This window comes from Aristolochia californica, unplaced genomic scaffold (assembly GCF_029961685.1).
Source record: "Aristolochia californica isolate CCGP_79_NKW_82.1479 unplaced genomic scaffold, dmAriCali1.0.hap1 SCAF_13, whole genome shotgun sequence".
Classification (NCBI taxonomy): domain Eukaryota; kingdom Viridiplantae; phylum Streptophyta; class Magnoliopsida; order Piperales; family Aristolochiaceae; genus Aristolochia; species Aristolochia californica.
Window position 1 is genome coordinate 2,381,302 of NW_027181804.1, and position 23,861 is coordinate 2,405,162.

Here is a 23,861-nt window from a genome sequence, read left to right on the forward strand (position 1 = left end):
TAGTAGAAATACGTTTCCAAAGACTATTAGTGCCTCATATTCTCTGAAAATTCTTACTATAATTTTTCATGTATGATTTTTTTTGCCAAGATGGGTTGAAAAACCGTATGGACATTTTTTTGAATTAGTGTTTGAAGATTGATGTTGTGATACTTTTAGCACAAGCTAAATTTTCAAGGCCATTTTGTATTTAATATTTTATTTTAATGAAATTTTATCAAATAACTATGGTAATATATGAGATTGATTATTAATTTATATTTATTTCCCTAGAAAAGGCAATTACAGGTCCATTTAGTTTTCTTTGAAATTTTCTAAAAAAATTCATGTGATTTTCTACTGAGGCCCTAATAAGATTTTATCTGAATGTTTATTGGAAATATGTATCCTAGGAAAAATATTTAGGGGTTAGAGAAAATAAAATATGAGAGAAACCTACTTTCTCTAATGAGAGAAAATTAGTAAATAAATTTTCTCTCACAAAATAATGCAATTTGTGGAGAAAAGAAAAAAAAATAGAAACTTGAGAAAAAAATTTAATCATCAAAATTTGAAAAAATTACTAATTTTCTTTTATTTTTTATTTTTTATGTGTATCCAAACAAGAGAAACTACATTTCTCTTACATTTTCTCTCTCATTTTCCATGGGCATCCAAACAGGAGAAAAAAAAACCTATTTTCTTTTTTTCTTTTTTCTTTTCACTTTTTTGTGTTCCAAACACAACCTAAAAAAAACATGGAATTTAGAGATAAAAGAAAAGAAAGAGAAACAAGAGTAGAAAATTTTAATCAAAACTCAAAAATAATATTAATTTTATTTTCTTTTCAATTTTCTGCATGTATCCAAACAAGAGGAACTATATTTCTCTTCTATTTTCTTTCTCATTTTCCATGGACATCACAAACAAGAGAAGAAGAAAAAAAACCTTTTTCCTTTTCTTTTCTTTTCTCTCCACTTTATGTGTTCCAAACACAACTTAGAGTTATCATCCTCGATTAATTATTATGGAAAAAGAATAATAATCAATTTCCAAATTAATTAATTAATATTAATTTTATTCTAAATCTCTTACATATTACATGTCTTCATCACCTTCTCACCCTTTTTTCGTGTTTTTTAAGATATAACGAATAGGCCAGGTCGCCCCCTCCGCTAGGTCTGCTCACGTCAGGATTCGAACTCGCAACGTGGGAGCCCACTCTGATACCAAATATTAAACACTTATCCAATACTACCCAAAAGAACGGCATGCTAGAAGCGGAAGACATAGATACAAAACATTTATAAATATAATCATGAGTGTCTAAATATTTTTTTATTGGGATAACAAAATGGAAAATACTATCACCGGCGTGAAATCTATTTATGGCATGTTAACAGGAGTAGCTACATAATTAACAATTTCCATGATATTCGTTAACAAAAAAACAATTTATTTATTTATTTTTATTTTATCAGAGCTCGAGGCAGCTCAAAAGTTAATGGAAATCCAAAACTGTTTGTGTTCTCACACGTTCTTCTCCGTTGGATCGAAGTGGCTGTTTAACGATCCTCGGTTCCGGCCGAAGGGTTCGTTGGATGTGGATGCAGAATCTGGGGCCCATCTAACTGCCGTTTACCCGGTGTCTGCTGACTCCAGCTAGGTACAAGAAGCAGCTCAACTCCCAGCCCGGCCTCCCCGCCAAAACGTTGGAAACATTCTCTCACGGGATTCATGGCTGTCGTCGTCGCCGTGAACGGAAGCCACCGGAGTCGAAGAGCCTTCCGATGGGCTCTTGAGAAGTTCCCTCCGTCTGATCCTATCGTTTTGGTACATGTCGCTCCCCCTGTCGTCTCTGTTCCGACCCCTTGTACGTATCTCTTCCACTCCTCTCTCTTTCTCGGTATATATATGATTTCGAGCGAGAATGAGAAGGAACGTCAAATAGCTCATGAGGCAAAATTATGGGGAATTCTTTTATATGATGCGTTTGTGCTAAAATAATGATCGATGTAAGCGAATATAGAGACCTCCTGTTCTTCGTTCTGCTTATTAACTTATAGCAAAACAGTCTGTGGGGTCGAAGCAATTGGTCGCCGTGTTTTAGAACTGGAATTGGACTCTTTTTCATACTATATCTTTTTCCTTTCAGTGTGTGTGTGGAGGTGTGAGTGAATGAGTCATTTAAATGTTTCACACAAAAAGTCCTTTCTTTTTATATGATTGAGCTTTGGCTCGTCAGAGCTTTTTCAGCTGGATTTTTTCGTTTGCTCCTGTATATTTTGTTGTTTGTCTTTGACGCAACGAGTCACCCAAATTGTCAGTTTCCACTGGGAGGAGAGGAGTTTATATGGGCTACTGTCATAGATGCTTGTTGCGTTGGTCTTGTATGAATTCTGATTACATTAATCATATGTAAAACTACAGGCAAAGTTGAATTGCCTGCAGCAATGTGGTTCGAGTACGAGAATATTAAGTTGTGAGTTCCAACTAAATGAACCAGATTATGGGATAAACCAGATGATAGGACATAATCATTCTCTGGAAACTAGGGGAAGAGAAAAAAGTTGAAGCCATAGAGAAGGAAGTTCATGATACATATCCAACCTATTCCTTGTTTATCTGCAAATATTTCTTTGTGAAGCTACTTTTCTATGTAGGTGCATCCATCCTAACATCTTATCTTTTAAAAGAAACATCAGTCACAAGGTGTTAGGGGGTTGTGGGTTGAATTCTATCTGATTTTAGTACATAAGCAGAGTTAAAAGGCGGCAGGCATATAAAACGTGACATTTGCAACTAAAACTAATGCTGGATCTCAAGAAAGAGGCATTAATGACTAAATTGTGGGGTTTAGTACAGTTAACTTATCTAAAATAAATATATGCGTTGAGGATAGCAACATTATGGAGTGTTGGTCGAGAAGAGAGATTGCCTTTCTGCATCCAGCACCTTTGCTTTTTTCTCTATGTAACCAGTATTTCTTCTAGATTAGTTCCCATGGTTTTATTTTTATTTTTTTCACATTAATTTTTTTTTCTCATAATTCTAGTTTAATTGGTTACTTCTGCTACTTATTTTCTCCAGATCTCTGCGTATTAATGGTTTGTTCTAGTATTGATAACTTGCCGTACTTGGATTACTATTTTTTGCTTGCTTCTGCTCCTATCCAATATGCCAGAGTAATTGTCTTCATCTACTGTGGTTTGAAAAGATTGGGTCTCTCTGAGTTTGATTATCCTAGTGAATAAATTATAACACAGGCTAAACATACGCTGTACTCTTAAATTTCATCTCCTGCTAATCCTTTACTGCCTCATTGCTTTTCTAAATCCAGGTTTTTTTTATTCTTTATTAAGAGTTTACTTTTATTTTTTGAAAGCCTTGTGGGTAATTATACACACAAGGACACGCTCAGGAAGAGGGGGTAATTATTGGAAAAAGAGGCACTAAGGATAAAGAAGAGAAGACATATTTGGTTTATTTTTTCGGAAGCTGGATGAGAGCTACTGGAAAAGAAACTCAAAGCATGAGAGAAAGGGTTGATTTCTCAATGAAAAAAGAGTTGCAGCATGCTATAACTACATGTAGATCCATGTATCTATATGGAATGATAAGGCTGATTATATTTGTTGTTACTTAATCCTTTTTTGGGCAATTCTATGCAGCAGGAAAGCAAATACCTGTGAAGCAGATGCGAACTGATGTGGCTGCCAAGTATTTGCAGGACATGAAGCTAAAAGCTGAAGAAGTTTTTATTCCTTTAAAGAAGCTATGTCAAACCAGAGAGGTTAGCTCTTCCCAATGAACTTTACTTTTTCCCCCACAACCAATGATACACTATATTTTTCTTGTGAGCTTTTCTAGGTTGAGACTTTGCTGTTGGAGGATGACAGTCCCGCTGCTGCTCTTTTGAGATATGCATCTGAATCTAGTGTTAAAAATTTGGTGTTGGGATCAGCTTCCTCCTCGAACTGTTTTATGAGGTAAGACTTGTCTAAAAAGGAGACTTCCTCTGTACTGTTTTATTATTCAGGGAAATTGGCAGAGTAAAATCTGGATCGTAGAGACACAAAGGAAAATAGAGAAATAGTGTCATTTAGATTTTTTTCAACCTTATTTAACTTGCTTATTTGAGTGGTGCAACTGATAGAATGCGAATCATACTTAGTCAGGGGAAGCATATATATGTATTCCTTGGAAATTTCATGGACAATGTCATACTTTTAGGTGCACAGTATTTGTGAAGGAGGTAATCCTGCATCATGATTCCATTTCCATTTTTTTTTTTCTCTGGAAATTTCATTGTTTGCCTTTATACACTCAATCACTGTGAGAGAAAAAAGTTGGTGAAGTTTGGATATGATTTCTTTCTCACATCAATTCCTTTGCTTATAAACTGCCGTTGAGTTGTAGTTTGGCTGTGTGCTCCCTTGAGTTTGTGTCACTTGATAATGAGGTTCCACTTTGTACTACATAGAAGTTGCTTATGCATGTACCACAGCTTTAACTTAAATGTGTCTTCTAGGAGTGCCATAGTGGTAAACTTTTTGGGCAGTATCATACAAACAAACTTCTCTTTGGGCATTATCATACTGACTTTCTGGATATCACACTTTGTGTAACAAGCTGATATTTTGTTGTCTTGTTCCTTTAAATCAAACATCAACATCTCCAAGTAAAATTTCATACTACTGAGATCTTTGGCATAGTTTGTGAAGAAGAGCTTTCTCCTCTATAAATTATGAGATCAATTACCTATAAATTGTCTCCTGTCACCTCTAGGTTTATGTAGTTGGGAAATGCAAACTCCACTCCTACCTCCGCAAGTAAAATGGTGAATCTGAATAATGTGTCAACCTCTAATTGGATGTTATTTCTATCCTCTGTTATTCTTTTTTTTTCTAATCACTTCTCCTTATTTCCACACCACTGATGTGACTTCCGATTCAGAAAGATGTTGATGTACCACAGATATGAAATATTTCACTAACCATACAAGAGGAGGAAGAAATGCTATCTTAATTTGGTGCCAATGCTGTGCTTAAACATATTATGAAATTTGATCTTGTGCAAGCTTGCCTGTGTTGTTATAATCATGTCAACAATTCCTACTCATGTGGGGTAAGACGTGTGAACTGGCTGTCCGTGTGCAACCAATTGCATGCACCTAATGGAATTGTCCTTACTTTATATGCCTCTGCTTCAGCTTGTCAACTACTAGGTTATTCAGTTTCGAGTTTTTCATGATTTGCATAAACTTATAGTCAAACACCATCGGCTATATGGTATTTTAACCACTTGTGAAGTTTTCTGCCTATAGTCCTAGCCTTCTGAATCTCATCAATTTTGTGGGTCTGGTTGTATATGCAAGTGCTACATATAGATTAGCTTTTTATGGATTACACATCTATGTACCAAGAGAGTAAGTTCTCTTGGGATGATCACGTCAATTCACTTTAATGAGCTACTTATGTAAATTCATGATGCATGAACTATTTATTTGATTGTGCTTCTAAACTTTCTGTTATGTTATCTTAGGAAATTCAAGGGTGGTCTAGACCTGCCATCAAGTATCCTGGAATTGGCCCCAAACACTTGCAGTATTTATGTAGTTTTGCGGAAAAAGACCCTTACAAGAGTATCCAATATAAGCAACTTAGGTGGTTTGATTTTTGAAGCCTGATCAGATAATCCTTTTGACTTAATGCACAAATGGTTTTTGCATCTCCTTATTCTCTTTGCGCATATGTTGAATCATGCAGGGCCCAACACTACCCAACTGGATCACTCAATCCCGCATAATCAAACATCTGAGCCCAACATGCTCACTCAGAGAGGAAACAAACAAGTTGTCGATAAAGAAATATCTGGTTCAGGGTTGTCTCAAAGAGATTCTAAGGGCACATACTCTCAATCAGTCGGTCATGAAGATTCTGCTATTAGTAATGCAGGGATTCCAGAAGCCACTGCCCTATCACCCAGTAATGCAGGGATATCAGAAGTCACTGTCCTATCACCCATTATTGGAAGAAAGCACCTAAAAAATGAAACCCTTCAGACTCAAACATTCAAAGCTCTTGATTACAAGAATGTTCTTGAGTACACTTCTCCAGTTTTGCACTCCACAAACCTGGCAAGTAACTCTATTTATGTTTCTTTTTGTGATTCTAGTTGCTGAATGCAGGCAACTGTGGTCTTCAATTATTTGATGAGAAGGTGGATAAGGATAAAAAAATAAACCCTTCATTCAAATGATGTATCTTTCCTTGAACTCATTATTTTAATGTCTTACATGATTTATTTATTTTTTAAATTTTTTTGCAGTTGGAGGCTCAGGTGGAAGTGGAGAAACTGAAGATAGAACTAAGTAACACTTTTGCCCTCTATAATGAAGCTTGTCAAGAGCTTGCTTATGTGAAGAACAAGGTAGTTATTGGATTTACATGCTTGCTCATGCATATGGATGCACGAACACACACTTGGTGATAGATTGATACTTAAATAGATAGATAGTTAGAGGAATAAGTTCCTGAACCGGTCATTTTGTAGTAAATCTTTAAAACTTTTTTTTTTTTTTATAAAGAAATCTTTAAAACTTCTATAATACTGTTTAATGTACGGCTTAAACTAAGCCAATTGGTCTTTGTTAAAATTCTAGGACCTTACATAATACTATTCTACTTTACAAGGAGAAAGAAGAGAAGAGTCAAGAAGAGCGAAGAAGGGAGAAGCAAGTATGAGAGAGAAGGAGAGAGCAAGAGAGAACAAAGAGAAATTCAGGAAGGAGAGGTTCCTGTTCAGCCTTAGGTTGAGCCCTCCTCTTTCACTTATTTATAATGGATAACAATGTTACATAGTGACAAATATGCCCTTGACTCAATTATGGTAACACAAGTCTCTTAAAGAGAGAAAAAGTAACTAAGTAAAAAAATAGATAGGTTAAACACAATTCTAATCTTCAACACTCTTCCTCAAGTTAGTGCATGAACATAATAAATACCCAGTTTGGAGTACGAACTTGGAAGAAGATTTGTTGCAACTGCCTTTATAAAAAATACCTACAAGCTGATTCCTAGAAGTAATATAATGCATGTTAATGATACTTGCTTGTAGCTTCTCTAAACAAAGTGACAATCAATTTCTATATGTTTGGTTCTCTCATTAAAAACTAGAGTAGTTGCAATATATATGGCTGCCCGATTGGGACAATGTAGTTGCATAGGATCATCCACTGGAAATCTGAGTTCAATCAACAATGATTTAAGCCAAAGCATCTCACTCACTAGACGTGTTATAGCACGATATTCTGCCTTTGTACTAGATCTTACCACCACACTTTGTTTCTTGTTACACCAAGTCACCAAACTACTACCAACTATTATACAATAGCCAAAAGTTGACTTTTTGTCATCATGAGAACCTGTCCAATTAGCATTTGAAAAATCTTCAGTATTAATATATCCATGGCATTTATATAACAATCCTTGGCTTGAGTTTTTTCTTAAGACATCTTAGAATTCTCTCTAATGCTTGTCCATGAGAGAGTTGTGGCTGATACATAAACTGACTAATTACACTTATAACAAAAAGAAATATCATATCAGGCCTTGTAACTGTGAGGTAGATTAACTTACAACCAATCTTTGAAACTTCCCAACATCTACATCGCTCCCGCTCCCAGACCTAGCATATAATTTCATATTGGGATCCATGAGGGTGTCAGGGTCTAAACCCAAGCAAACATATTTCTTCTAGAAGGTCTAAGACATACTTCCTCCTAGATGAAACGGTGCCATGTTGTGATTACAACACTTTAATACCAAAAAAATATTTTAGTAGGCCAAAGCCTTTGTTTGAAAAACCTTGCATAGTCCCTCCTTTACTTGCTAGATGCCATTTTTATCACTACCAATCAATATTATATCATCAACATATACAACTATAAGAATTATAACCCGCGTAGTGTGTTTAACAAAAACCAATTGATCCACTTTACATCTTTTGAAACTGAAGCCACTAACTACCTTTCTGATACCATACACATGAAGACTATTTAAGTCCATAAATAGAATTTTTAAGCCTATGTACCTTCTCCCCTTCAACCATAAATCCAAGTGTCATGAAGGTTACCATTAACAAATACATTCTTGACTTCTAGTTGGTGAATGAACCACTTATAATTGGCATCAAGGGAGTTAAGGAGTCATAAAGTTTAGTTTAGCCACTGAAGAGAATGTTTCTTCATAGTCTATGCCATAGAATTGTGTGTAACCTTGTGCTACTAACCTGACTTTGAGCTGAGCAATGCTGCCATCAGGATTGTGTTCAACTGTGAAAACCTTTCGACAGCCTACAGCTTGCTTACCACATGGTAAAGATGTCAACTCATAGGTGTTGGTATTATACATGGTTGCCATCTCCTCCTTTGTTGCATTTTTCTACCTTGGATCATGCATGGCCTTTGTGTAATCTCTAGGAGTAGATATAGAGGACAAGGCTACAAGAAAGGGGCAATAACTCGAAGAAAGATAATAAGATGAAAGAAAGTTATAAATTGGATGAGAGTTGGAAGCCTTTTCTTGGACACAAGAGCAAGTGGGTTTTCAAATAACAATTGGCCTATCATCATAATGTGGGCTGAAGATAATTGGTGAAGAGGAAGAGTTACTAACCTCAGAATCAACAAACTCGGAAGGTGTTTGATCAACCAATGGTGAAGAAGGCTTTGACAATGGCTCCCATAATAGCTGTTTTGGAGGCTGTCCCAGTGGCTCAATTAGTCTAGGCATTCCTGTAGAAGAATCAAAACCAGGTGGGGAAGAACTAGCACTAGAATAGAATGGCTAGTCTTCAGAAAAAAATAATATCAATTGAAATAAAATTTTAGTGTAATGAAGGATGATAACATATATACCCTTTTTTATTCCTAGAGTACTCTAGGAAGATACACTTTAAAGCTTTAGGGTCAATTTCTTCCCGAAGAAAGACGATGAATAAAACAAACACAACTCAACACTCGAGTAGGAAATGGAAAAGGTTGGGAAGTAGGAAAAAAAGGTTGAAAACAGAGTTTTTTTATTAAGAACACTAGAAGGCATCTGATTTGTAAGATAACATGTGGAGAAGACTCCAAAAGGCCAATAAAATTGAGGAACGTTCATGGATAATAAGGTTCGTGCAACTCTAATAGGTGCCTATTCTTTCGTTTTGCAATACCGTTTTGCTAAGGTGTATATGTACATGAGGTCTAGTGAATAATGCCCTTTTAAGCATTATCAGAACAAAAAAATTGTATTCTTTGTTGAAATTGAGTTTCAATGATGGCATAAAAGGAGTCAAATATACCAAATACTTCAGATTGATCTTTCATTAAATACAGGTAAGTTACACGAGTACAATTATTCACAAATATGACAAAATATCAAGATTGAGTAACATTAGAGACTTGTATTGGCCCCCACAGATTTAAATATATTACAGAAAACTAACTAGAACTAACCTTCTCAGAAGGAGAAGGAAAAACACTTCTATGATGTTTACTTAATTCACAGAACTCACACGACAAACTAGAAATAAATTTTAGAGAAAGAACTAAGGATTGTAGCAGATAAAGATAGACGACCTAGCCTATTGTGCCACTATAATGCTTGTTGATTTGAAGCAGTCATTGCATTGTCTAGATAATAGAGACCTCCTTGTTCATGGCTTCCACTAATCACATATTTAGTTTTGCTACCCTAAAAAACATAGTGGGTTGAAAAAAAGTAATAAAACAATTTAAGTTTTTTGTAATTTGACTTATGGACATAAGATTAAGGAAATTGGGGAACAAAGAGAACATTGGAGAGGTGTAATGATGGTGATGGAGATGAAGAGCAGATACTTTGTACTTTAGTTTGTGAGCTATCGACAATAGAAACAAACTGATTAGTAGGACAAGGAGACAAAGAAGATAAATGATCTAGTTTCCCAATAAGATGTGCAAAGTCTCTTGAAACAATAATCCATGGCGAGAAACTAGAAACAAAAAGAAAGGAGGGCATGCTTGTTGTGGCAAGAGTAGCACAGGATGTGCTAAGAGGTGTAATCAACGTACTCTTTAAATTTCTGGAATACCTCATAATCCTCTCCGTGAATATTGTGGTGCTTGCATTGTTTGTAGATCCGACTTCTTATGGCTCAGGGACAACAAAAGTGTGATTTGTTGTGGCTAGTTTACCATGTAACTTTCAACCCTTCTCTAAAACATGATTATGTAATCCACAATAAATACAACTATGGGTTGTGGAGGACTCACCAAAAGTTCAACCTCTACCTCCGACACAACCACTGCTACCTTGACCTTGTCCAGTAGCACCTTGTCTTTAGCCTTGAGAAAACATAGATGATATATTGGTGAGTCCAATTGTTTTGCCTAGAATCTAGGGCATAGTGGTACACATGTATCAAAAGAAGGATTTGTAGAGAAGCTAAGAATCTGAGATTTAGCCAAATCTAAAAATGGCTATAAATTGGCAAGGCAAATAGCTCCAACCAACTCTTCTCTTTGCTTTTCTTGGACTGTTCTGGCTATGGAATATGGTTGACCTAACTTCCATTCTTGCATAAACCTCTAAATCGAGCAAAGTATTCGTTAAGATTTTCGCCATGCTAGGCGTTGTATATTGCCTGAAAAATATCATAAAGCTTCTGGAGGTCCTAGAATAAAGTTTCGCACATGTATCTCATATGATCTTGGTTGTCTCCATGTGGGCAACATTATTGGCCACTGATTCTTCGATGCTTATAATTATCGAGTTAATAACCAATGTGTCTTCTTCCAGTCACTTTTTGTAGCTAGCATGTTCCACATGAGTGGAGGGTGGTGGTTTTGTCAAATGATCATCAAGATCTTGTGGGATAAGAAACCTCTTGACTGATTGAAACCATGAGTGATAATTTGACACGCCTTTAATAGTTGAGAAAATCATGTTTCCCTAATTCGCCGGAAGAAGCATGCTCTCAACCATATTACAAATAAAAGACTTAATCTTAATTTAAGACTTAAAATTCAACAAATACATGCAAGGACTGTTAAAGAAAAGATGACACTTTTTTATGTGAAAGCAAGTTGGGATGTCTAATCCAATCAAAGCTGGAACTTAACCAAGGAAAATAAAAGATACCTTCAATAAAGAGGGATGCATAAGGTGGTTGGGCTACCTCTCAAGTGAAAAGTGAATTGTTTCAACAGAAAAAATTAAGAACCCAAATAGCAGCTAATTTATCAAAAAAACCAAAACAGAAATTTCTGGTTGGTTCTATGTAGGACGTCCCATGCATGAATTTTTTTTTTTTTTTTTACAAATTTCTTCAGTCCCTAATTTAGAGTTTCAGCATACTAAACTTCAAATTCCAGGAGACATGGATTGGGAAGAAAAAAGAGTTTTCGACCTGGTATGGTTGATTTTTTTATTCTGAGATTGAAGGCTATAGGCATGGGAAACTCAAAAACGAATTTCAGGTCTAGTCAAGCATTGGGAATTTTGGAATAGCATTGTACATTGAAGACTGATTAGAAGGCATAGACTTGAAGCAAAGGACTGATTTGGAAGCATAAAACATGAAGGACAAAAACCCCAATTCAGATACTTATCTCATTGGTGGAAGATGCCGGCCTCTTTGCAGCCATTGAATTGTCCCCATGCATCAGTATTCAGCATAAGCGGTAATATTATGTGTCTTAGAACCTCTACTCTGATACCATGTTAAAATTATAGGACCTTACATAATATTATTCTTCCTTGGAAGGAGAAAGAAGATGAGAATGAAGAAGAGAGAGGAAGGGAGAACAAAGAGAAATTCAAGGAGCGGCTCCCGTTCAGCCTTAGGTTGAGCCCTCCTCTTTCACTTATTTATAATGAATAACAATGTTACATAGTGACAAATATGCCCTTGACTCAATTAGGGCAACAGAAGTCTCTTAAAGAGAAAAAATAACTCTCTTAAAGAGAGAAAAATTAACTAAGTAAAAAAAAAGAGAGTTAAATACAACTCTAATCTTCAACACTCCTTCCAAGTTCTTAGTGGATGGTACAGCTCTTACTACTTGATGTGTACAATAATTTTATGAACGGCCTAGTTCATCTCAATTGTAATATGAAAAGCCTTGATGGTTCCTCGTATAATTGATGCATCACTTTGGTTTAATACAGGAGATGATCAAGTTGAATGTTTTTTCCAGAGTATGATATCCAATAGTTTAGGGAACAACAAGGCAACTACAACCTAAATGTAAGTCTGATAAAAAAAGTTGTATGACAGAAAGCAGGGTCTCTGTAGCCCAGTTGGTGACAAAAAAAATTAGAACAGTAGTGAGTTATGAAAAGATGTTTCCTTCTTACATACGAGGCATGTCATGGGCAAATGCTCTCATCAAGCAGGTAATGGGGACCATTAGCTGTGCTTGACAGGTTACTTATGTACTGATTAACTGTATTTGCATTTTTCAGGCCCACTTACTTTCAGCTGAATGCTCTGAGGAGGCTAGTAAAGTCAGGGATGCCCTTGAAAGGGAAGCGACATTCAAAAAAAGTGCTGAGGCAGAAAAAACTAAGCATTTGGAAATCATCAAGGAAGTAGAGGAGGCCAGAACATTATTTGCTAGAGAAGCCTATGAAAGACAGAAAGCAGAGATGAATGCCCTCAAAGTATCATTCGAGAGAAAGAAGATAGTTGATTCTCTATTACTGAGTGATAAGAGGTATAAGAGATACACAAATGATGAAATAGTGGCAGCCACAGAAGGGTTCTCTGAGTCCAAAAAAATAGGGGAAGGAGGTTATGGAAAAGTCTACAAGTGTAGTATTGATTACACACCTGTGGCTGTTAAGGTTCTTCAGCTTGATGCTACTGACAAGAAAGAGGAATTTTTGAAAGAGGTACTTAATCATGGTCTAGTATCTATTCCTTACTAAAGCCTATAAAGTTACAGATAGTTGAACTACAATTTGGATTAGAACTCAATTTGTCTGTAACTTTAGGGTTTTATACAAAATTTTCACTACAACGTAGAATGTTAGATGAGTCATCATGAACCTCATCTCTGTTGTTCCAGCATCATCAACCAATGGGGTATTCTTACAGCTCTTTCCAAAAAGGAATGTTTATGTTTTCAAATGGTGACAAGTCTGATTGAGAAGCTCATTCTACAGACAGAGAAAGATTATTCTCATTGAGACCCCCATGTTCTACTACTAAAAAATAAACTCTTGTTTGGTTATTGCTTCTAGTGTAGGTAAAATCTTCTTACTGCTTCTTGTGTCCCTCCAGGTGGAAGTTCTCAGTCAACTCCGCCATCCCCACCTGGTCTTGCTTCTCGGTGCCTGTCCTGAAAGTGGGTGTCTTGTATATGAATATATGGACAACGGTAGCCTTGAGGATCGGCTTTTTTGTCGTAATAACACACCACCTATCCCTTGGTGCACAAGATTTCAAATTATTTTAGAAGTGGCCCGAGGTCTCGCATTCTTACATGGTTTCCAGCCTGAGCCTATTGTTCATCGGGACCTTAAACCTGGTAACATTTTACTGGACACTAACTATGTGAGCAAGATTGGAGATGTGGGGCTGGCAAAAATATTATCAGATATTGTGCCTGATAACATAACGGCATACCATGAAACAGTACTTGCTGGGACTCTTTACTACATGGACCCTGAATATCAGAGAACAGGTACCATACGGCCTAAATCAGATTTATATGCCTTGGGGGTTATAATCCTTCAGATGCTAACTGGGAAGCATCCAGCGGGATTGCTAACCACTGTGGAAAATGCTATTAAAAACGGGTCCTTTAGAGACGTACTTGACAAGTCAATTACAGATTGGCCACAAGTGAGTCCAGAGAAATTAGCCTGGATCGGTTTGAGTTGCTCAAGATTGAGGTGCCGTGATAGGCCAGACATTGAATCTGAAGTTATCCCACAACTGGAAGAACTCGTTGATCTCATGGATGATCGTGTTAGAGTACAACAAATCAATGTTTATGCCCCAAGCCACTATCTCTGCCCAATTCTTCAGGTTTAAATCATCATGTTTTTCGTTCATTATTGCTTTTTCTGTTGCTTTAGTGCTCTATATCATCATCTGGTCCATGCAGGAGGTTATGGGAGATCCCTACATTGCAGCAGATGGGTTTACTTATGAACAACTCGCGATTAAGAAATGGCTTGAAAAATACCATGTGTCTCCTGTTACCAAACAGAAACTTCCACATATCCGAATCACACCAAACCACTCCATGCGCTCTGCAATTCAGGAATGGAAGCTAGAGTCAGCATTCTCTAGATATTAAATGAGGTTAATGGAACGCTGTGTAGAAGGTAAGAATTCCATCCAGGAGCCTATCTTGATCTGCATTTAGCAAAACTATCATGGCATTTATGTTGCGGATACTGGAACAGGCTTTAGAGAGAAAAGGGAGGCAATTTGTCAATTCAAATCACAGAGGTAAATTGCCTATGCAGTATGAACTACTGATTCAATGGCCTTCCATTCAGATGAATTCTTTTTGTCTAAAGACGCGTTGTTAAGGAAGTGAAAAGCGAGGTGGAGATATCTGGGTGGACTGGAAAGGCGTTACACAGATTCTTGTATTTCCATGAGAGTTCTTGCAAAATGTGTGGAGTTTCAAAGAGAAAAACTGTTTTGAAGAAGAATAATTAGTAGAAGAGTGACATTTATTTGATGCAAAATGATAGATGAGACTTGAGAGCTAAAATGTAAGATCCACAACATGTCTATTGGCTTGTTATGCGTCTACCTTATTCTCAAATTATGTTATAACATTAAAACTGGTTACTTAAAACAATTTCTACAGCTTTTTCCTTCAATTCTGTTAGTTTTAATGTGTATAAAGAGTAGGCTGAAGCGCCTGAAGTAGACACAATCCAATAGTCTCAGACTCAAACAAATACTTGATCGAAATGACATAACTAAAATTTACTGCTAGAAGAGAATAAAAATCCAAAACATAAGGTTGGTGAAGAGAAGTAAAACAAAACCTCAACTAGCAATTTGAATATATACAGTCTGGCACAAAAAAAAAAAAAGGGATCGACTTTGTTCTTGTTTGTTGGACTCAGTCCATGGAATCACTCTCTGCAGCTGCAGCAGCCACTTTATTCTGTTGTTAGGCAATCAAATAAGCTTAATCCTCATCTTCCTCATCTCCATCTCCATCTCCACCAGCAGCCTTCTTTGCAGCTGCTTTCTGGTTCTTACGCTTCACTCTTCCTGGGCGACCGCCTCCAAGAGGACTAGTTAGTGAGAAGTCGATATGTTTCTGTGAATCGACCCTCACCAGGAAGGAGGGGATATTAACTACCTGCCTCCCGACTCTTGAAGTAAAATAATGAATAAATAAAATCAGTATTCCAGGTAGAAATAACGAAAAAGAGGAACCACAGCAACATGATACCCACAAACTATACCCTATCACATTAGAGCCAAGAAAACAAAGAAAGCAGTAGAACTGTAAAAGTTAAAGGCATGTGTGAATTAAAGTATAAATAAATTAAAAAAAGATTATTGCTTCAGCACATCTTGACAAGCATAATTCAACAGGTTTAGTAACCAAAACATGTTGAAGCAATCTCTTTCTGTAGGTATTCTAGGACCCAAACTACGAGCAATCTTCACTGATGATCGTGTAAGAATGGGCCTTTAATAGACTTATTGACCTTGTTGTGTAAAAAAGAATCAACAAACACAACTCCAAATTCACAGGCACTTGCATAAATCGATATCAACCACCCCAAATTTACATTCTCGTGACAATCACAGGGCACAGAATCTTATTTCATGAAAGAAAAATAATAGTATTCTGGCACCCAATTTATCATCTTTTGAAAACACAGGGCAAAAAAAGCTGTTCTTGAAAAAAAAAAACTGGAACAGTCTTCTGTCACAATCATCAATTATAACACAGGGAACACCAAGCACTTCTGTGCATCATATCACATGATAAACTTCTTTGTTTGCATCTTTCTTAAGAAGTTAAGGTACTTGATATCATTAAGGGTAAACTATTAATTAGGAGAGAATGAAGGAACTGACTTAAATGTGAGGATTTCCAAATTTAAATAAGAGCCACAATAATACTCAGAGTGTAATAGAATGAAGGAACTTGGATTTTCTAATATAAATAAGAGCCACAACAATAGTCAGAGTAAGAAGGAAAGTAAAAATTAGAGATGAATCAGGATTCTTATGCATGTTAAAATTCTAGTTTATACATTAAGAAACCACAGAGGGTGAAACATGCTTGGACCCTTATACAAGGTTTTTTTTGCAAGTCTCTCTCACATTTTTTTTTTCTCAAGTTAGAGATGATCTCAAATTATGGAGGAGAAATTAGAAAAGTTCAACATTTTGAGGTCAATGTTGAAGCAAATAATGACTAGCCTGATGGTAGCAAGACTGACAAGATGACGATCTACATCAACCAAGACCCACAACCTGCATCTAAGGAAAAAAGCTTAGGTTGGCTAGTCTTGATTCTCTAGAGTTTAAGAATGAAAGGGTCCCACCAATTTAGCTTATGAACTCAACCAATTTTTTGAGCCTCACCAGATTGTACAAAGCACAAGAAGAAAGCTTTGTAGTTCGCTTGAAGGCAAAGTTCTATGAACCCACCTACAATAAAAAAAAATTTGTTGACCCCTTTCAATCATGGAAAGGAGGTACTACCTTTGTCGACATAAACCAGAAGCTGGTGACTACTTTCAGCCTAGGATGAGTGAGCAATTTAGTCCTCAATTGAGTACACAAATCTACAAAAGTGAGATACCAGCTACAAGAGACGACCAAAATAACAACAAGCATAGCCAAACCTTGAGAACAAGGTTCTTGAAGGGGGATAAGGTCGGAATTTAAGGTTAAAATATTCTTTATTATTACTATTAGGAACTTTTTAAGTATACTAATGTAACTAAAGGGGTAAATTAATAACTAGAAAAGAGAGTAGGTATTGACTTGGATGTGGAGACGTTCGAGTCATAGTAGTAGTCAAAGTTAGAGCGAGAATAAAAGTAAGAATTACTTTCATAAAAAAAGAAGAAGTAAGAATTAGAGTTAAAGTATAGAACTCAGAAGTTGATTTTTCTTAAAGGAATATTTATAAATATAAATTTTTAGTTTATAAATTGAAGATATCACAAAGGTGAACATGTGCTCAAAATCTTAAATTTTTTTAGACTGGTTAATGTACCTAATGTGCTTCTGCCTGATGAGTACACGAGCATGATGAATTGACTTAGCCATTCCTGACTTGAACACAAGTGTCTGCAGACGACGCTCAAGAAAATTTTCCACAGTCAAGGCCAGGACGTAGTCAAGCTTGTTTTGCGTCTCATCCAAGAGCCCATACCGATTCATTCTCCGAAGAAGGGCCTCACCTTCAAAGATCCGACGAGGGTTCTTCTCATCAAGGGTCAAAAGCTCTCTTGCTGCATTACGAATACGGCTTAGTGCATATTGAACCCTCCAGAGCTCCCTCTTGCACCTAAGGCCATACTCTCCAACAAGCTTCAGCTCTGCATCCAAACGCTCCTTCTCATAGGGGCGACGAGGCTTCTTAAACGTCTTCCCATCTGAGAAAGTTACATTTTATTTATGCAATAATTCCAAAGAGCATATTTGCAAATGAGATGTAAATAAAAATATAAGGGCAAATAAAACTATAATGCCTGATGGGCGGCAGAACTAAATGCCAAAAAAATCCATCCATCTTAGTATGAAAAACAAAACAAAGACCCTAGATCAGGATTAGGAGAAAACATGGTAGAAACTTCTCAGTCAAAAACAGGGAATACATGTATATGCAAATACATAACATTGCATGACTGGCTTCACCCAATGCCTTTACAACGTTACGTTTAAATTTTAAATAAATTATCCTACATTCGAAACAAAAAAATAGTAGGTTCAAATTTTGGTATGTAATTAAGTTGATCAGAATAACATCAGTACTTGTACATTTGTGAGAGACAATAGTGACTGATCATTTCAGTAAGGATACTAGGATCAAGACAATAGTACACAGAACCAAAAATTGTAGATGACGATATGCAGCTTTTGAGTGCATAAAAGAGTGTCTTAAACCATTGGATCAAGTGAAAGAGGAAAATTTTCTATCGCTTGTGCTGGTTTCAGGGGATGAAAAATTTCAACCCACTTCCTCTTTTCTGAAAAAAAAAAAAAAAGTTTAAAATGATGGAAAAATGATTTTCTTATGGCACTAATGCGAAACAACAGAAAAAAATAAACCATGAAGAATTAAGCTGGTTCTTCACAACTCGCCCTTCTACACCCCCATCTTTAGTTAGCAACAAACACTAGAATAATTTTTTGTCATTTTGTACGGCAGCATAAACACAAAAAAATACGTCAAAAGGGCCTTTTTACTCCAATGGAAATTGATCAAAATGAAAAAAAGGGCCTGTTTCCCGTCATCGTTTTCTTATGGTGGCACAAACAAGCCCTTAGTTAAAGAACATTAACGCATGGACTGTATTGGGTCTCTACTCTAAACAATCTAAACGTAACTGTAAATATTACTTGCGTGAACAGTTTAAGATATAAGTCCACCTCAGTGGCGATGAGAGTAGAAAGAAAAAAAAAGAGAAGAGACAACAGTAGAGAGGTAGTGAACGTCGAAGAGTTACTAACGACAAATAGGCCAGTAGATAATGCTGCCGTCATGCTTGATAAAACAAAACATTGATAAAACAGAGTCAGGGCAAATATGTTTTCAGTAATAGCAGATCCTGAACTCAGCGAATCACGAAGCAAACAAAGACAACATGGAAAGGAAGAAAAAAAACAGTTACTAAAAGACATGATTCAAAATGCAGAAAAATGGTTAGACAAAGGACTTGAAAAATTAGAGCTTGATAAATGCAAATAAGCTTTCTAAACACAGAAAACCTTCGCCCCTCTGTACATAATGTGTCGATATAACTGAAAAGGGAGAAATCACGGCAGACCGACAAACAAGATTCGACGAAAAAGAAAACCAAAAACCTCACGGCACATCAAAAAACAAGATTTTTGTATTACAGTTCCGGTAGAAGTTGACGTGAACCATTTCTGATCTATGCTTCTAGTCCGTCGCCCTCAGTAGCCTCCTTCCATTCGCCTCTCGCAGTGACCTGCGCCGGTATGTGTGGTCGTATACCATAAGATCCCGACTCCTAAACCTTTTACGCTTTTACAACCAGAACTGGCCCGTGCTCAGGTCACCCTGTATGTAGTGGAAGGCCCATTTATATAAGGTCCAGCCCATGATCGATATTAAATATTAATTAATTAATTAATTCTGATATTAATTCGATATTAATTCTGAATAATTCTCTTCAAGGCAAAGATTTAAGCTATCTTAAACCTTCATTAATCAATTTTTTGCAAAATAAAATATAGGGGGTGAAAAAAATTTCACATCAATTCCTCTAATCTGACAAAAATGTTAATCGATATATAAAAATGAATGTATTTGTTATCTATGAACACATGAAGGGTAATCTAGAAAATTAAGAATCTTGTGATTATTGGCAAGATTAATTTGATGTAACGAATTATTTTTAGTGAAAATGATGAAAAAGAATCGAGTTGAATGGCTGATCAAATACTGTGAAGAACAGATTGACGTGGGATGTTCCAGAGATTCCCCTACGGTTTGATTAGGTCAATGGGAGATACTTTGATTATAGTAATAAGCTCGGAATAGATGACACATTGCAGAAGGGGAGGCATGAACGGAGCAGGAAGAGGAGATCTGGAGAGAGAATAGGAGCTGAGAAACGGATTGACCTTCAAACAAAAAACACGCGAACAAGAACGAAAACATGGATCAATGTCTCGATGTTTCCACCGGGGACGAAGATCGGTTCACCTAATGAATGGCTGTTCTATTTTACGATGCAGCTGATCAGCTCGTCGAGCAAGAGAGAGGAAGTCGAGAAAAAGGAGCTTTGAGGATGCTGTAACTCTCTTTTCCGACGTCCCTCCCGAATTTATCCAATTCGTCCTTTCTTTACTAGTTTCCAGTCTAACTCAAATCGACCCAGTAGACGCAGAATTAAAGCGGTTGTTAGGAGAGGAAGTGGGAATGAGTTCTTATTACCAGTCGGACGAGGATCGGGTTCCGGTGAGCACGACGGCTGTGGCGATAGACAGGGACAAGAACAGTCAACACGCCGTCAAGTGGGCCGTCGATCATCTCCTCATGAACAATCACAATATCGTCCTCATCCACGTTCGAAACAAAAATGCCGTTGCCTGTAGGTACCTCTCTCCTTCTTTTTCGTTTTGTTATTCTTTGATCCATTATCGTAATCGTTTCTTCATCTTCTCCATTCTTAACCACCTGCTTTTGTTCTTCTTCGGCGGCTGTCCTCCTGCAGCCAGTTTCTCAATGACGGAAACAAATGCCGATACCAATCGCGAGCAAATGGAAGCCGAGATACAGCAGCTCTACCTTCCCTTCCGTGGGTTCTGCGCTCGCAAAGGGGTAAGAATACACGGCTTCTAAGAATACTGCCGATAACAACTGAGAACTCAAGAAGATTTTCTGGTGAGCTTTCAGGTTACAGTAAAAGAGGTTGTCCTGGAAGACACGGACGTCTCCAAGGCCATTGTCGATTACATCAACGCTACCAGCCTCCACAACCTCGTCGTGGGTGCCTCTGGCAGAAATGCATTTACTAGGTAGGTCTTATATATGCTCGTCTTCAATCTGCGATGCTTCAGTGGTTTTCAGTTTTCTTTTTCCTTGCTCTCAGACACTTCAATTTTCCTTGTAAACGCAGGAAATTCAAGAATTCTGACGTACCAACTATATTGATGAGAAGTGCTCCGGAATTCTGCACGGTGTACATGATTACTAAAGGGAAGGTGATGGCAGTCCGGTCGGCGAATCGGCTCGTTCCTGCGCCGCCCTCACGTCCAGCGCCGACTCCAGCTCCGCCACCACCTGGTGCTCCCCCTTACGAGCTCGAGGCGGATGATGTAGTGAAGTAAGTTCAGCTACTGGACTATACTAAAATTCCAAGAAAATCCATTCGTAACTCCGTTAATTGAATCTCTGTTCCAACAAGACAGGACTCCCTTTGCGAGAGGGATGGCAGCACCCGCAGCAGCGGCAGCGGCTGCGGCGGCGGCGGCGGCGAGCTGGAGGAGCCCGGCTCCGGCGCATTTCGATAGACGAACCCCAGATAGGTTAAGTGACTACACGAAAACTCCGTCGAGGCCGCAACCATCGGTGAGGAGTACTCAGCCGGGCGGGGGCGTGGACGTGGACGCATTTCTTCGCTCTGCGAGACCTGCCTATGGCCGAGAGTCCATTTCGGACAGCCTCGATTTCCCGGCAAGCTCCGGTTTCCACTCAGCCGACTTCTACGCCGAAGGGCTGGAGCATTCCATCTCTTCCAGTGATAGCCCTCGATCCTCTCTCTCCTTTCAGTCCATGGTAACAATTTCTCTTTCCCATTCTCCATCGTTCCATCCTGTACAACAACATGATCTACGTGCGATAAAATGACTGTGGGCTTATCTGATTCAGAAAGATGTGGAGGCCGAAATGAAAAGGCTAAAGATGGAGCTGAAGCAGACCATGGATCTATACAGCAACGCTGTTCAGGAAGCCGTCACGGCCAACAAGAAGGTGCATGGAATCATCTCAATAAATCACCTGCAATCTCAACAATCTGGGCCTTCAGTTATGCTTTTAGCCAGGCTGAGGCACCAGTTAATGAACAGCTTTTATTCCGTCTCAAAGAGACAAATACTGAAAGAAAGCTCTAATTAATTCCTTCTCTAGGCAAAAGAGTATCAGCAATGGAAGATGGAAGAAGGCCGTAGGTTTGAAGAAGCTCGGATGGCAGAGGAGGCCGCCTTGGCTATAGCCGAGATGGAGAAGGCCAAATGCAAAGCAGCCATTGAAGCTGCCGAGGCAGCACAGCGACTGGCAGGAATGGAGGCACAGAGGAGGAAAAATGCTGAGATGAAGGCAAAGCTTGCAGCGGAGGAGAAGAAGAAAGCCTTAGATGCTCTGAACAACAACGATGTTCGATATAGAAAGTACACCATTGAAGAGATCGAAGTCGCGACAGATTTCTTCTCCGAGTCCTTGAAAATCGGAGAAGGAGGTTACGGCCCAGTTTACAGGGCGACTCTAGATCACACGCCAGTCGCCATTAAAGTGTTGAGGCCCGACGCAGCTCAGGGCAGGAAGCAATTCCAGCAAGAGGTAACGTATTTTAAAGTGGCAGAACAACAACAGAAAACAGGAAAAAAAAAAAAAAGCAGAAAAAGAATTTACGAAAGCCATTTTAATTTGTTCTGGATTCATTTACGTAGGTCGAGGTTTTGAGCTGCATCAGGCATCCAAACATGGTCTTACTGCTGGGTGCCTGCCCAGAATATGGATGCCTTGTTTACGAATTTATGGACTACGGAAGCTTAGACGACCGGCTGTTCCGCCTGGGAAACAGTCCTCCGATCCCTTGGAGAATCCGATTCAAGATTGCGGCGGAGATCGCCACCGGGTTATTGTTCCTCCACCAGGCCAAGCCGGAGCCACTAGTGCACCGAGACCTCAAGCCCGGCAACGTCCTCCTCGACCGCAACTACGTCAGCAAGATCAGCGACGTCGGGCTCGCCAGGCTGGTCCCGCCGTCTGTAGCCGACTCGGTCACCCAGTACCGGATGACATCCACAGCGGGGACGTTTTGCTACATAGATCCCGAGTACCAGCAGACGGGAATGCTGGGGATCAAATCAGACATCTACTCATTGGGCATCATGCTTCTGCAGATCATCACTGCCAAGCCGCCCATGGGTCTAACACACCATGTCGAACGCTCCATCGAAAAGGGAACCTTCGCCGACATGTTGGATCAGACGGTGCCAGACTGGCCAGTGGAGGAGGCATTAGGGTACGCAAAGCTAGCTCTCAAGTGCGCGGAGCTGAGAAGGAAAGACCGGCCGGACCTCGGGACTGTCATATTGCCGGAGCTCAACCGATTAAAGAAACTGGGGAACGCTTACGAAGAAACAAACCTGTGTCTCAGCGGCGGCCCCTTCAGCGGTGGTGGGAGTGGCTACATTACAGGCGCGCGGTCTGGTACTTCCACTTCCAATACTCGTTCTAGGGTAAGTTTTCTCATTTTTTCTTCACCTCTTTTGGGCAGCTTTCTAGTAAAGGACAGCTGCCTCCATTTTTAAACCACTAGTGAGCAATTTTTCATGGTTTGCAGCAAGGAATCACTAGTCCACTTCAGGGAAATTCGCAGCACCGGTCTTCTTCAACAGATGATGGTGGCTCAAGAATTCCAAGTGGGTACAGTAGTGGGGGAAGGGTAGTTCATCGAAGATTGGTTCCTTAAAAAGAACCAGATTAAAGCATGGAGAGAGATGGGTGATGTTCTTTGCATTAATTTTGTAAGAACCAGATTAATTTTTTTTCTTCCTTTTCCACTTTCTAGCTTATATACGTATAAAAGCACAGGCATAACAACTAAGATGCAAGCTTCCTAAGTGGATTCCAGTTAAATGTAACAAGATTATCAAAGGATTGGGCTATGAAACTCATTGGTTAAGTCATTATATTTAACCAAAGTTAAGAGTCTTATTCCTAAGTAATAAACTTAATCTTAATAAACCTACGTGAGATTGTTCTAACAATAAGGTGCTCAAAATGTTCCACCTTGTGAGTCTTGCATGTGTTCATATTAGTTTCTTTTGTAGAGGTACCGATGCTCGATCGATCGAATTAAAATTAACAAGAACATAGCTTAAACTATAAAATCATTTTCCGATGATTCCCGTTGTCAAAC

The 23,861-nt window shown here is 38.3% G+C and overlaps 3 protein-coding genes across 4 annotated transcripts; 2 read left to right on the top strand and 1 right to left on the bottom strand.

The window, feature by feature from the left end:
* Nucleotides 1–1,651: 1,651 nt before the first annotated feature.
* LOC137947836 (U-box domain-containing protein 34-like) lies at nucleotides 1,652–14,856 on the top strand. Of its 2 annotated transcripts, none has more exons than XM_068793638.1 (10): nucleotides 1,652–1,852; nucleotides 3,651–3,772; nucleotides 3,850–3,968; nucleotides 5,524–5,645; nucleotides 5,748–6,118; nucleotides 6,310–6,411; nucleotides 12,477–12,905; nucleotides 13,297–14,046; nucleotides 14,126–14,348; nucleotides 14,526–14,856. In XM_068793638.1, the coding sequence occupies exons 1-9, from the start codon at nucleotides 1,717–1,719 to the stop codon at nucleotides 14,318–14,320; spliced, it is 2,346 nt and encodes a 781-aa protein (XP_068649739.1). In that variant the 5' UTR covers nucleotides 1,652–1,716; the 3' UTR covers nucleotides 14,321–14,348; nucleotides 14,526–14,856. The 2 variants fall into 2 exon arrangements, with proteins under 2 accessions (XP_068649739.1, XP_068649738.1); XM_068793637.1 differs by having other exon boundaries at nucleotides 14,430–14,855.
* A 65-nt stretch (nucleotides 14,857–14,921) lies between these two features.
* Nucleotides 14,922–19,217, bottom strand: LOC137947837 (small ribosomal subunit protein uS4y-like). The gene is made up of 3 exons (XM_068793639.1): nucleotides 19,087–19,217; nucleotides 17,237–17,618; nucleotides 14,922–15,365 (listed from the first exon to the last, which is right to left on the bottom strand). Exons 1-3 carry the CDS (start codon nucleotides 19,112–19,114, stop codon nucleotides 15,176–15,178), a joined length of 600 nt encoding a protein of 199 aa, XP_068649740.1. The 5' UTR covers nucleotides 19,115–19,217; the 3' UTR covers nucleotides 14,922–15,175.
* A 917-nt stretch (nucleotides 19,218–20,134) lies between these two features.
* Nucleotides 20,135–23,411, top strand: LOC137948469 (U-box domain-containing protein 52-like). Its single transcript, XM_068794554.1, has 9 exons — nucleotides 20,135–20,306; nucleotides 20,430–20,536; nucleotides 20,612–20,733; nucleotides 20,835–21,041; nucleotides 21,127–21,493; nucleotides 21,587–21,688; nucleotides 21,845–22,273; nucleotides 22,384–23,178; nucleotides 23,283–23,411. Exons 1-9 carry the CDS (start codon nucleotides 20,135–20,137, stop codon nucleotides 23,409–23,411), a joined length of 2,430 nt encoding a protein of 809 aa, XP_068650655.1.
* Nucleotides 23,412–23,861: the final 450 nt, after the last annotated feature.